Source organism: Chlamydotis macqueenii, chromosome 19 (assembly GCF_036417535.1).
Source record: "Chlamydotis macqueenii isolate bChlMac1 chromosome 19, bChlMac1.mat, whole genome shotgun sequence".
Taxonomy (NCBI): Eukaryota; Metazoa; Chordata; class Aves; order Otidiformes; family Otididae; genus Chlamydotis; species Chlamydotis macqueenii.
The window spans coordinates 5,345,900-5,360,520 of record NC_141574.1 but is presented as its reverse complement, the minus strand read 5'-3'; the positions used below and the strand labels follow the sequence as shown (position 1 = coordinate 5,360,520).

The 14,621-nt window shown below is 44.5% G+C and overlaps 2 protein-coding genes across 2 annotated transcripts in view; one reads left to right on the top strand and one right to left on the bottom strand.

The window, feature by feature from the left end:
* Nucleotides 1-13,951, bottom strand: part of SSH2 (slingshot protein phosphatase 2) — a 99,890-nt gene extending 85,939 nt beyond the window's left edge. Inside the window, exon 1 of the mRNA XM_086763445.1 lies at nucleotides 13,800-13,951. Within this exon, the coding sequence (XP_086619571.1) occupies nucleotides 13,800-13,862 (63 nt within the window). The 5' untranslated portion in view covers nucleotides 13,863-13,951. The remainder of the gene's footprint in view (nucleotides 1-13,799) is intronic.
* Nucleotides 13,952-14,228: 277 nt separating this feature from the next.
* The window catches only part of EFCAB5 (EF-hand calcium binding domain 5), a 40,839-nt gene continuing 40,446 nt past the window's right edge, over nucleotides 14,229-14,621 (top strand). The window contains exon 1 of the mRNA XM_086762916.1: nucleotides 14,229-14,316. The gene's annotated coding sequence lies outside the window, so the exon portion shown is untranslated. The remainder of the gene's footprint in view (nucleotides 14,317-14,621) is intronic.

Below are 14,621 nucleotides of genomic sequence, written 5' to 3'. Positions count from 1 at the left end.
ACTCTGCTTTGGATGGCAGGTCAGGCTGAAGATGAACCACTACCCAGACTGCTGGGAAAGGACGTCGCTGTGTTTTTATGCAGCCACTTAAACACGTCAAGAGAGTCATAAGAAAATGAAGCAAGTTTTATTAGAGGGCTTGCTTAATAGAAGTCCAACACTCTTACTGCCTATAACTTAATAGGAGGGGTGCGAGGAGAAGCACAGCAAGAAAACTGGCAAGTCTTGGAGCAAATTAGTGGCAGAGAGAGGCTCTGCCAAGCTCAGCTCCCAACATACAGTGGGAGCACCGCATCCTATTCAAAGGACCTTAGGATTATACCACTGGTATCTGGAATGACAGCAGCTAAAACTGAAATTAATTCTAATCTTTCAAACAGTACGTACAGGTGACCACATAATCAAATTAGCTAATATTTTGCTAAATTGGTGCATTGAATATCACTCAATGAGCTCATTTTTGGAGGCAGTTCAATGCCTCACTTCGAGGACTGATGTCAGTGTCACATGCTTGGAGAGGATCAGTCTGCAGCTGGATATTTTAAAGCCTTCTATTAGGAGTACAGAAAAGTCAGCGGATATCAAGAGCATCAACTAATGAATTTGTGTTTTATCATAACAATTTAGTCACCAGATCCAGCTGTCAATCTCTCTGATAATACCAGGCCATTTCAGAGACTTGCCTTTCCCTCCGCTTTAAGCCACTAGATGGAAGCTGAGGAGTGCAGCAACTAAGTTGTTTCAACAGAGAAAGTTGTGTTTCAACAGGAAAGGAAATCAACAGAAAGACAAGGAAACAGGAAACTCTTACTGATTCTGACTGGCTCCTGATAAATGATTAACCATTAAGAGACTAAACTCATCAGTTGTGAAAATAAACAAACAAACAGTAGCAGGGCAAAAGGTGCTGAGCATCAGTAGCACAAACTCTTCAGGCAGTGACATTCAACCCTACGTTTAAATCCCGTTCACTCACAGACCAGCTGTGAAGTCACATTTTCTTTTGACGTAATACAAGGATGTCACTGAAGTTCAGTGGGAAGTGTTCATGCAGTAGCTGTGAGGCGTCCCGCACTTGGATGCTCCCTGCTTGCACTTCGCACCAAGTAGGAACAGATTTTTTGCACTACACAAATAAGCAGTGTCTTCATTGTGCAGCCGCATGCGACTTTTCCAGAGAAAAACAATGGTCAAATACAAGGAGTGTTGTGTGCACCAGGCTACAGAGTGGGTGGCAGTGGTGTTGTCAGAAAGCACTCAGCACTGCTTACCTCCACGCCCATTGACTTCAGTAGAAGGCTACATACGAAAAGTCTCTGCAGATGAAGTTGGAGTGTTCCCTAACTCATGGCGCTGTCCACACACTATACTTAAAAAAAGAGACAAAACAAAACAAAAAAAAAAACCACAGAAGTGAAGCAGCATGAAATCGTAGGTTTTTGGGTTTGTTTTTTTTTTTGAAGACTCCTGCAGTGTCCATTCCATTTAAGAAATCAGACTATGCACCCATCAGTTCTGAGCAAGCCCTTCACCACACTGCTTGAACCTTTTACATCTTTAGAGCACTGGATGAGAACAACGCATGCTTACATTGCTCCCACACGACCTTGGATGAAGATGCCTTAAAGCTTCACGTTCTGCTCCACTGTTAAATTGTTCACCAAGACTAGCTGGTTTAGTTGGGGGCTGTATGAAAACACACAGCCCTCATGTGTAACACAGGGCAGGGTCCATTTTGAAGACCCCTCGGAGCTTCTCTCAAAGAAGTTCACAAGCTCTGAATCTGTTTCAAGGGCAATTCACCCTCACCCAGGCTACAAGTTTCACGTAGTTTTAAGAACAGGAGAGTCAAAGGCAAGAAGCCCTGAAGCGCCATGAACGTGAAGCCCCGTACACAGGACTGCCAGAGCAAGCAGCAGCTCAGGTACCTCCAGAGGAACGGGCAGAAAGACCGGGCACTTGACCTTCAGCGTGTGACAGAGCCCCGGCTGGCACTGTGTGAACCTCCAGGCGGATAAACGCGTTCGGTGTACAGAGGGCAGCTGGCGTCAGGGACGGTTATTGTAACCAAGACAAGCTACCTCACAGTATTAGCAGTTAACTCCCAGAGGCTTATGACATTTTCAGACTACAGGTTTCATCCTGGGCAAAGAAAGAAGAGACTAAAAGGAATAACAAGATCCTTACACATACAAGTTCTTATTTAGCTGCTTGTGGTTCAGTAAGACATTCCCTCTCATTTTAAGATGAGGCTTACAAATCCAGTGTATCTTAAAGATTTCAAAGTGAGCAGAACGCACCCTTAACTCCAAACTCTCCCATTTTCAGGCAGAACTCTATACAGAGCTCCATTTTTTTCAGAGGTTTGAAGCTACTCGGCAGTTGTACGGAGCCTGGACCAGCATGTACGTTTTTGTTTTTTTTTTTATTTTTAAATTTTTAGACTTAATGTAGCATGTAGTCTCAGAAAGGTTTACAATGCAGCCTTTTGTAGTTAACTTGCTCCAAGCTGGGCCACTGCCAGGTTGTTATCAATGACATTTTAAAGCAGATGAATGAAGTTCTTATGTATGGTGACAAGCAGAATTGTGATATGGCACATGCATACACTGAAAGAAGAGAGCTCGCTATTAGTTTGTCAGGTTAATAAATAAATAGTGATTTCATGAATAAAAGCCTTTTATTAGGAAACAAAAGAAAAAAATTAATATTTATAAAGCTTTAGTGGTTTTGAGCACCCTTTAAAATAAGATTATTCCATTTCAGTCAGAGCCACCATCACGGATTAGAGACTCTTGAACACAGCTTCCCCTCCTAATTCTCTTATCGCAGCGGGTCAATACCGAAAACAAAGCTCTGCCTTCTGAACCGGCTTAGGCCCCTTCCACTGCCCTGTCAGGAGTAAGCTACTCAGTTTGAGACAGACAATACCGAAGGCCCATGACAGCAAACGTTTCTGTAGCATCTTCAGCACCGCAGCTAACGGCTGCGCCTGGTTCCCGAACGCAGCAGGAAGTTCTCACATTTTACACAGCGTGCTTCCACACCACGCAGAGACACTGAAACCCAGCCAAGAAGAATGACGCTACACGTTAGCAAAACTGACCGCTATCAGAAGTCAGCTGGTAAATCGCCTCCCATCCTCAGTTCCCCTCTTGATATCTCTCAGCTGCTTCACGGTTCTTCAGTATTTCCCTCAGCCCGTGCAAAGAAGTGTTCACCATCAAAGTGAAGTTTAAAAAGAGTGGTATGACCAGGATGTCCTGTTCCATAGCAAGCAAGTGAAATCCTGACAAATACAGACTGCTTCTCACCTCAAGCTATCTTTGCACTTTAAACAAGCTTAGTAGTTCTGCTTTGGGTTTTGTTTTGGGGTTCATTTGTTTTTTTGGGGAGGTGTTTGTAGGAGGAGAGGGTGTGTGTGTGTGTTTGGTTTTGGGTTTGTTGTTTTTGTTTTGGGTTTTTAATTTTTTTTTTTTTTAAATGAGACACATCAAGTTTAGAATCAAGATGTGAGCAATTACGCAAGGTTAAAAATGTCTTTTGGCTCACGCCATCTTCTCCCCAAATACTGAAAAGATGAAAAACTTTTCCCTTCTCCTCAAGGGAAAGCCAAGTTTGAACTTCCTCACTCACAAGAGCGCCAGATAGAAACTGCCCCAAAATAACCGTCTCAGCTATCTACAGCCAACGTGAATAGATCTAAGTCAAACAGAGCTTCCTCCAGACGAGACCAGTTTCTGGTATATGTGTAAAAGAGAAAAATTCCACTTCAAAGACCAGAAGTGTGGGCTGCAGAAGCCTGTGGCGCAGTTGTTATCTCTGCAGCATGAAGCACAAGTTGAGATCAGGGATCTGTAAAGTACATGTGAAAAATACTCATTTCACCCACTGGGACTACGCAAACTCTGTTCCAGTCATACTATAAACGCTAACTGGTAATGCCTCCCTTGCCTTAAAGTTTATATAACTACGCCCAACTTTGGTGAACGCATCTGAAAATCTGCCATGTTGATATTGGTTTGCCCTGATAATCGCTTTTATTGAAGACTGAGGAGCAGAGCAGAAGGGGCACAGAAGGACAATTCACTCTCAGCACATCGCTGAGGCAGTGCCCCCCAGCCAGCACACAAAGTGCTGAGGGACGCGGTGGCAGGCTGACACAAAAAGCAAGAGGTAACACATTAATATTTGATTTCCATGTGCAACTGCACTGATAAGTTTATGCAATATTAGACTTGACCCACACTACAGGGGTAGCTGCTGTGTGGAGATTCATTTAAGTATGGAAATGCATGCTTACACGTTCTATTAACTGCTGCCCAACTAAAATACTACTGAGAAGGAAGAAACAGAACAAAAAAGTCTAAGCTGTCCTGTTTCACTTCACTTTTTGGAGTTCCAAGCTTGCTACCCCACATAAGCAGAACTCAGCGGAAAACAAAAGCGGAGGAAACTCCCAGCAATGAAACTCACTAGATGTTACATAAGAACAACATTCCTTCAGAAAGTGAATTAAGTTTTTGGTAACCATTCTGCAATTTTAAAAGGCAAAGAAGGCTGTTCAGGGTTTACAATTCACCCAGGAAGAAAATATAATATGGCAGCTAGTTAACTGTTTCATACCATGTTTTGAAGTGCCGTGTTTAAATACGGGGGTTACAGCATCATCTGAAGAACATGCCCAGAGCTGTTTGTCCTTAAACTATTTTCAACTACTGAGGAGGACTGTGGAAAATGAAACAAAATGGCAACAACAAAAACAAAGAACAACAAAAAAAGGAATCAACTCTTATTCCAGAAACACCTTTATCTCGTCACCTAGCATTTCCGCCTGCAACTAGGTTTAGCTCCTGACTGCAGGTCAGAGAGCTGAGTCACTTTCCTGCTTGCCCCACAGCTACTTATGAGCTAAATTTTCAGCATGACGCCCTGTTTCCTACAGAAGATGCTCCAGAAGTTGGGACTACTGCAAAGAAAGAGCAGATTCAAAAGCATACCCACTACTGGCCAACAAGTGGGCCATCTCACAGACAGCTGCTGACCCTCTGCTCCTACGCACTGACATTCACACACAGAAGTTCTGGGTTTTTAATTACGGTTTGCTAAGGACTGGCCCTTTCCTGGCTGAGCAAGACCTTGCAATTTTTTTTTGGTTTTTTTTTTCAGACTGAGGGACAGCAGCCCACAGGTTTTCCACGTGCAAGTGAAGGTTAGGGGCTTTTGTTTTTAAGTGCCCAAGTGCCACTTTTCCAGGCCTCTGCATATTCAGCAGCTTCAGAGATTCGTGGGAAACTCCAGCTTCAGATGGATTAAGCCAAAGGGTTGGTCCTGCATCATGCGGAAGACTCAGACTACCTCTAACTACCAACAAAGCTCTCCTTTGGAAAGCAAGGCGTTTTACACATGCAAGGCATAAGCCCTATCCTTCCCTCTCATTATCACACTAAAAGGTATAGACATGAAAAGCTTAAAGTGTTTTGTTTTGTTTTTCTTAAGAATCCTAATACACACATTTCTCAGATGTTCGCTGTTAAAGGTAAACCAAGCCAGTTGAACAAGCCTTAAAAGTTCTTGCTGCAATTTTAAATGTGATAATGCTGCACATCAAAACAGAAGGGACTTGGTAACAGTCAGCAAAGTAATAGGACAACCACAGCCCCCTGCGACAAGACCAGTTTTCCACACCAAAATCCATTTCTTGAATATTTAACCCTGTTAAAAGCTGAAGACAAACGTGCCTCGCTCAGCAGCTTTTGCCTTTTTGCTAAGGAGGCCTTGAGACCTGACAAAGGAATGCAGAACCCCTCAACAAAACCCTTACAGTGCCATTCTTCCCCAACTATCCTGTCACTTCTCATCTGTTCTAAGACAGAGAACAAACTCTTGGATCTGGAGCCTGCTCCAAATTCCCTTTGGAACATCCCCACTCACACGACAGCAAAGCCAGTTACAGGCAAACTAGTAGAAGCAGCCTGCAGATTGTCTCCTAAGGAGAGAGCACCATGTACCAGCTGCTACAGCCGGTGTGTTAAAGCCTGAGAAACAGAGAAAATACGTGACTCAGCGGTCCCACAGTATGCAAGAGTCAGGTAGGGGTCTTCTGCCTTCCAGAGCCTGCTTTATCTCGCCTCAGACTTGTTTGTGGCTCACCTCACTGGGGTGTGGGCAGGGAGTAACCTATGCAACAAGGAGCCTGGCATCACAAGTCCCAGACTCACGCAACTCCTGAGATGACACCTCTGGAATTCACTTCCTGGAGATCCCCTGCACTGCTCTACTTGCAAAACAGTGGAAAGCACAAGCATCCAAGCCACCTTCTGAGCTCTGGTACGAGCTTAGCACAGGGACAGCATGAGCTGTGACAAAACAGTTCTTTCAAAATAGGACAGATTAAATATTCTAATGCCTTCGATTACTTCCATACAAGAAGTTTACAGTGTGGCCTTAAGTTCCCCACTAATCTCACCCTGAAACAGCCCACATTGATGCAGTAACTTCATTATTTCTGTGAAGCCTCAGTTGAGGAGTTCCTTGGGAGAAGTAGGACTAGCGTACCCAAAAGTGGCGAGCAGCCACAAGAAAAATGCGTTTCAGTGAGTGCCACAGGCGTTTCATTTACCAAGGCCATAAGAAGTTCACGTCACAGGGTATTTGCCAGCAGTTTCATGATTGCTGGCATACACAGCAAGGGTGCGTCTCACCATGGAAGCAACAAGCTGTTTAACTGTGTGAGTCATCTTCCAGCAACGTTTTATGCCTTCCGCGAGGAGATCAGCCTGCAGTGAGCCAACACTGATAAGATGCATATTCAGAGCAATTCTATTTGGGCAAAAAGCTATTGACACATTCAAAACTGTATGCAGAGAAACCTGCCCAAATGCTAGAACACGTAACATACACACACAGAGCCGTATTATACTATTGCAGTAAGGCATTTTGCAGATAGTTGACAGTGATTTAATCAATTTATACAGCCCCACTCAGAAATGCAGAAATGATTTTTAGCCTTCATAATTTTTTATCCCTTTAAACAGAGCACCCTGGAGAAACAGCTTCCAGACAAAAGGTAAGAAACCCTGTCTGCCTTGTTTAAATCACTATTTCCAATAGGCATCACCTGTTTCTTCTCTTGCTTCCAAGATTCCCCCAACCTTTATACAAAAGATATGGGCTTCACTGTCACTACCTAATAAACAAATTAAAGGGATGCCGAGGCAATAAATGCAACAGAGAGGAGATTCTTCTTAAATTCACAGGCTGAACTAAACAAGTCAAAGACATGGAGCAGGCAGTTGACAAGCCTAGTGCTCTCAAGTTGCAGGGCCAGTGTAAAAGGAAGTATCAGTCACGGAAGACCAGCTGCTTAGTACATACTTCTTGCTGATGGCATCAGCAAGAGTCAGCTATGAAGACAGGAGAAGCTTCAAGTCAGTCGAACTCTAAAAGTACAAAAGCATTGCATTTTTCAAGTTTTTCCATCCAGTACATTCTTGCAAGGACAGCAAGAGCTTCCAGTGTACAGATGTTCCTGAGAGCCAGTCCGCAAAACAGCCTTCTCGCTTCAGCAGAGTGGCGTTGCACCGTGGCACTGGGAGGATGTGGTTTGTTGTGACTGAAGAACGAAACCTCGAGCTGCAGGCTGTGATCAGGGAGCAGCTACACTGAGCTAAGCTGCCCAAAGGCTATTTTTTTTTCTCTCCATTTCCCAAGACAGAATAGTTGCAGCTATAGCTCTTTCAGGATTTTTTCCAGTAACTGGAAATCCTCAGGCATTACCCCTACATTACACTAAAATACTTCCAGCAGCCTGCTTTCTGAACGGCAGCCTCCATGCAAAACAACGTTCTCCACTTAAGTAAATGTGTCACTGAATCTCACAATAACTGTAGCTATTACAGTACCCTGCCCTTTTCAACCTTCTTTCATTGCTTAAAGAGCAAGATCAATATTGGTCAGACAACGACTCATTACAGCATCACAAGCTATTTGCATTTTCAAATTACAAGCTCCTTTTCAAAACACAAGAATTTACGTACCACTGGAACTCAAGACCTGACAACTTCAGTGTATTTTTCACTCAGTTTCTTTCAACGTATGTTTGCATTTTGAAAGATGCAACTGAGCTGTATAGCTGATTTATCTAAAATGCCATAAATGGCATAATATTCAGTTGAATTAAAAAAAAAAAAAAAAGGTAAAATAAGTACAAAGACAAAATTTCCCTCTTAACCTAAAAATGGCCATTTTAGGTCAACACTGACAAAGTACTACAAGAAGCCTGACTTTCCCCAAGAAAAGCAGTCTTCAGCTTCTAGGCCAGCTACAGAGCTTCTTCTGGCCGGACTTCACTAGTCAAGGCACAAATACTCCAAAACTGACAACCTGTAATGCAATGCCCCAGTAAACAAAACAAAAAGAAGAGGAAGGATATGGGAGAAGTAGCCACCAACTTTGAAAAAAAAAAAACCTTAGACTGAGTGATCTAGAGTAAAGCACAATATGAAAGAGGTATTTTATATTCAGTACATCCTTTAGCTCAATAAGCACAGTAACAAACAGTACAGCATATTAGACCTGATAGTCAAAGTCACAGCCAGGTCCAAACTTACACTCCTCACAAATTAAATTTAAAAAAGCCAGCAAAAACTAACCCACTCCAATACACAAATCAAACCTAATCATCATCAGTGTGGCTATAAGGCAAGAGTGCTCAGAAAAACTGGAAATGTATAGGGGAAAAGTGAAAAAAGCGTTGGCTGTTTGAAAAAAAAAAAAATAAAAAATCAAGCTGTCATTGACATATCCTACAAAAGGACAGTTAGATCCCTTAAAAAAAAAAAAAAAAAGATAGAAACATTCTTAAAACTTTCAGAGTACGAGGAAGAGTCTATATGATCTTCAGTGAGATTCCCATTCAACTGTCATCATCCACCTCCTCAGCTCCAAACGCTCTTCTCAACCTAAAAAAGGACCTTGGATCTCATGCAGATCTCTAGAAAAGCCTAGAGATCTGGTATGTTCCTATACAATGGACAACAAATCTTCAAGAGAAAGTCTTTCGTCACTAAGTAGCTTCACTGTAACCATCAAGCTGCCTCAGGAAGAGGAGAGTCTCACCACATACGAATGCATTTACACACACAGAAGTTCTCCGCAATGCAAGAGCCTGGCCTTGTACAGCTGGACAGAAACCTTTGCTGGGTGTGATGCTGTACTGGTGAAATACAAGAGGTAGAGACCTCCTGTTTTCCTTGCAGAGCTTCCAAGAGAGGTCTGAAAGATAGGGAGGAAGTTACAAATCACCTCACTAGAACACTTTTGTTTTATCTCCTGAATGGTGACAGCTGGCAACAAAGGAAATGGAGGTATCTGTAAGGCACCCTAAGAAGTTTGCCTAAAGCAGGAATCAGCACATTCTTCCAGTCCAATGCCTCTGAAAACTTCAGTTTTCAGAGTGAGCTACAGCTATACCAGGAAAATATCAGCTGAAGAAAACTAACAAGTAATAACAAATAAAGATGATAGCGTCTTTAAATATTAGGCATTTCTAAGTCTACTAAATATTTCATAAGAAGATTCTGTTCTCCTAGCTACATTGTACTCCCCTCCAAAAATCAGCGCTCCCCAACTCTATACAATCAGCAGCTGTCAAAATCTTAACTAATTAAAAAAATAAAATTAAAATAAAATTAAAAAAAAGTTCTACATAAGATAGATTGGATTTATCAATAATTAAGTAAACTCTTAATTACTACATTGTTTAATAGCAACTGCAGGACCAGGGGTAGAGAAATGTTATATTTAGCTTCCCCATAAATAAGTGGGAAAATATTTCCTGTATGTTCTACCAGCAAGGAGCTCTCAAGCAAAACATGACAGAGACTCCCAAATACATTCGCGGGACTGCTTCCTGCTCAATCTGTTCTCCTGGGATTAAGGAGGGGAAGTCAAATGACTTAGGTTTTCATTTGCTTTAAACTTTTTTTTTTAAACTGTGCATTTTAGAACAATATATGCAGCATATCCTCTCTTTCTGGGTCAGTCGCTCCCTTCCAATAAAAGCATATTGTCTCCCTCAGGGGAGGGAAGACAAGTGAACTGCGAGAGCAGCCAAGGCCAGATTGCCTGCCCAGCTTCTTCACTTCTCAGGAAAGCGATGCAATAGACAAAGGAAAAACAGCACTTAAAATAAATTACCCTTTTTTTTTTTTTCCTTTTCTGCAGAACTACACATAAAAATAATTTTAGAGGGCAAGTTTCAATAGATTATTTCCCAATATAGATAATTAACAAAAGTCTTTTGGAAAGCTACAAAGAGCAGTTTTCTACTGCTCCCATGGTCACATAGACAGGGATTTGATGCTAGCCTGGTGACTGAAGTTACCCAACAACTTCCAGTGCCTCAGATAACAAGGCTCCCAAAGGATTTTGAGGCAGGCACCTTTTACTAGCTCTTCTCTGCTTTAGCTAGAATTCTTACTTGCAGCTTTTCCCTAGACTTGACCACATGGCTGTGTGCTCATAGGTTGTGATGGAGCAAGCAATAGAGCTATTCCATGCTTGTCAGACAGCGTAGGGCACCTGCGGTTTAACACTGACAGGAGACGGAGAGACAGTCCATTGCTCAGAGATACAAGCAGCAAAAGTAACTTAAAACTGATGTGTAAACAAAGACAGGCCTAACAACTGCCTTTAACAACAACGCACGCACACTAACAGCCCGAGCAAAATAACTTACTCTCTTTTAATATGTTTTATTTTGGTTAACAACAGTAAGCAATTTTAAATTACTATTTAAACCCCCAAATCAAAGGATATAGCAAGTTGAATTCATTCAGGTTTCTTTCTCTTCACTATCTTACAGTTGTCAAGAAAGAACCCAGAGAAAATAAGCTCTCATTTTTTTTTCCACTGAGATGAAGATGCTAGAAGGGAAGGATGGGAAAGCCCCACCACTTGACAAGACACGGTCCTGCAAGACAGGAAATACCGCATAGATGTTGGGAAGTAGGGTCAAAGGATGTGGGGTGCCAAGAAAAAAAAGCAACAGGCTAGATCTTTTACTGGAGTACAGTCCTGCTTCTACCATTTTCTGCTAACATGGCATGTCAGAAGACAACTGCTCTGCTGTACAGACGTGAAGATTGCAGTCTTATTTCTCAAAAGTGGCTGCATAACCAAAGGCCAAAACAAACAGATAGCAGAAGTCTGGACAGACAATTAAGGGAATTTTACAAGTCATCAAGCCACCAGAGGGTATAATCGACACTTTGCATGAGCTACCCTGAAATGAATGCTCATGAGATGCTCTTATGGCAATGAGAACAAGATAAAAACCTATAAATAAAAGCCATCCAATTTCAGCGTGATTCAGATCAGCTATTCCCCTGAACCCGTAAGAGCCAATTATAACTGTTTATAGGGCATACTTAATGCAGAAATTCAGTTTGAGGACATCAATTTCACCCTTTCTCCTTGCCTGAGAAGTTTATCTCTAAAGCAAAAAGACATGAGGCATTTTAAGAGAGAATCCATTTCTGTCCTCAAAACTCTTAGTGACCTGGAAACAGAATCAGGCACAGCCATATGCTTGCGTACTGATATGCTTCTTTCTTGCCCACAAGCTGGAACAGCAAACTGCCAGTAGTTACCAGATCATCTTTGTTCAGAAACAGCCAGGTTTCAGGCTGTCTAGGAAGGATCATAATCTGAAATGATACTGAAAGTTTTTTATTAAGAAACAACAACTTTGTGACAGAGGAAGAACACACACAAGCTCAACAAAATCCTGACAGTAGGATGGAGAAACAACCAATCCGAACTGTCTACCAAGAGGCTAAAAGGGCAGTCAAGCCCCTAAAGTGTGGTTAGGAAGTTACAACAGGAAATGCATAAGTACTCAAATAAGAGCAGTGAAGGGCAGAATATGATGAATATCATTTCCACTTCAGACTGCAAAAAAGGTCTGAGAAAGTAGAAGTAATTATGAGAACCAAAACCAGGCCATGGCATAGTCACATACTTATTTTTGCATAGGAGAGCAAGGATTTACAAAGACCACTGGTACAGAATACACCTCAGTATTATGAGGCTGAAAAAAGAGAATGTAGATAAATACACCAAAAGCTGCATTATCTGGATTTATCAGGCTCTGGGGGGAGTTGTTTATGTATTTAAAAACTCAGTGGTGCTCAAAAATCAGTACAGTTTCAATTTAATTTAATTGGTTGGGAAACAGACTGCCTGTTCCAGATGGGAAAGCCTTACAGAGTACAACTAATTGTTCATATATAACAAATATTTAATGAGGGAAGGCCTTATGCATCCAAGTGGGAGAAAGAAGGAAGAAGTCAAGAAAGACCTACCTATTCTCACAAAATGTCCTAAAAGCAAAAAACGTATGGGAAAAGGAATAGTGGAAAGGGTAAAGAAGTTGAAACGGAGAAACAATGTCTGAAGTAATGCAGTACATTAATATTTATACTAGGGAAATATAAGTGAAATTAATTGATGTTGCTAAATAGATATGCTGTCGGGGCAGGCAGGACCTGTCAAGTGGCTGATCTAGTTTCAGAAGATGTTACCTAACATAACAAGAAACATTTTCAGAGTAGTTGGCTTTTTCATTCTGCCCCCCCCCCCGCCATGGTGGAAGCAACTGGGATTTCAACTCTCCCTGCCTCCCCCTAAACATTTGCAAACCAGACATGACACCAGTGTGATAACGCATGAGGTTTTTTAAGGAAAAAAAAACGCTAACTGAGAACTAAGCACACAGATAGTGGAAACAAGCTGACTATGTTAATTCTCATCCTTAGTGATAACATTGGAAACAAGCCACATAATCGGTAGGTAGCAGTTTAAGGGGTTAATGCGCGAGATTTTACAATACAGAAATACTAAAACAACAGCCCATCCCAAGTTTAAAGAGCACGGAAAGCCAGAAATCTTTATAGCCGGCTGCCTCACTTCCTGATTCAGGGCGGCGAGGAGAACATCTGCTCATCCTGCACATCTCACCCGGAGATCTGAGATCTGGCCTTTCTGTGCCTGTCTTGGGCTTGACACAGCCTCTTGAAGATTACATGCAACGTTCAAAAAAAAAGGGAGAAAAAAAATGTATCTTAGCTATTCGCAAAGGAAAGGCCAGGTACAGGAGATACCCAGAGGGTACTGTCAGACTAAATTATCTTAAAACAGCCATAGCCCAAACAATGTCAGTTGGCTTCCACGCACGCTTCCCGCCTCTCCCCCACCACATACAATGCAAACAAAATTCAAGCCGGCTGCTTTATTTAGACAGATCCGCGCTGCAGATAGGGCCAGCAGCACCTTCACCCGGGGGCTGAGGCTCGGGCCGGGCTCTTGCCCAGGACCCTGCGGGAACCACTCCGGGCTGCGGTACCCGAGGGCCCTCCCGCAGCCTGAGGGCCGGGAGCGCGGAGCCCCACCGGGCCTGCTGAGGGGCACCACCGGGGGCGGGGAGGCGGGGGACACCCCGGCCTCTCCCTTCGCTTGTCACCAGGCCACAGCGACGCAAGCCCGACGCGGGGGCCCCGTAGAGGGACGGGGGGGGGGGGTCTGACCCCGTTTCCAGGGACCCGCCCGCCGCTGCCCACACGGAGCTGTCAGGGCCCTGCCACCGGCGGGAAGGAGGCGGGAAAGGGGGGGGGGGGGGGGGGGAGCGCGCGAGCGGTCTGGCGCACGCATGCGCACCGCCGCGCGCCGGACCCTTAACGGCCGCCAACCGCCGCGCTCCCCTCAGCGCCGGGCGGGCGGCCGGCGGGCGGACTCACCGAAGCGCAAGGGCTGGAGGTGGCGCTGGGAGTAGGCGAGCGCTGCACCGTGACCAGAGCCATCGAGGCGCGGCGGGGACCCCCCCCCACCCCGTCCGGCCGGGCCGGCGGGAACCTCACTCCATGGCGAGTGCCGGTGGCGGGAGGGCGGGGAAGGCAGCGGAGGTGGCGCGGCGCCGGCCGCAGGGGGCAGCAGCTCCACGCGCGCCAACGGCCTCTCGCCGACTGAGGCGCGCTGGGGCTGGGCCGGCCGGGCACAATAAGGCGCCAGGGCGCATGCGCCACCTGTCAGCGCGGGACCGCCTCCCGGGCGCAGGCGGCGGGTTAACCCCTGCCGCGCCGGCGGGCTCCCGCGCTGCGGCTCTGCCCCGGCCGGCACCGCCTGCGGGCCTGGCTTGGGAGGCGGGGTGGATCTGGTCGTTCCCACTCCGGCCCCTCAGCCCGAGGGATGGGATTTAGTAATGTGTGCCGCCTCGGCTGCGGGCGCCCAGAACGTGGCTCCTGGCAGGGCGCTCTGGTATGTGAAAGCGGTGGTATTCGGGATTCCCATCCTGCTGGGAGCTGTGACTGTGTATGGCACCGTACTCCGTGACTCTTGGCCTTAATGCTCACACACTAGCTTCTGCTTACTCTTTCTGTAATGAAAACAGCATATAACACCTATTTATACATCAATGTGCAAGCCCAAACACCAAAAAGCAGTCTAGTAAGTCTACATGACATTTTAGGCATGCAAACATGCCCAGAATGCAATGCTGCTTGACAGTTTGGGTTCTGAGACAAAGGGCCAAACACTGTTAAGCTTCATTTGCTTCCCAGTTT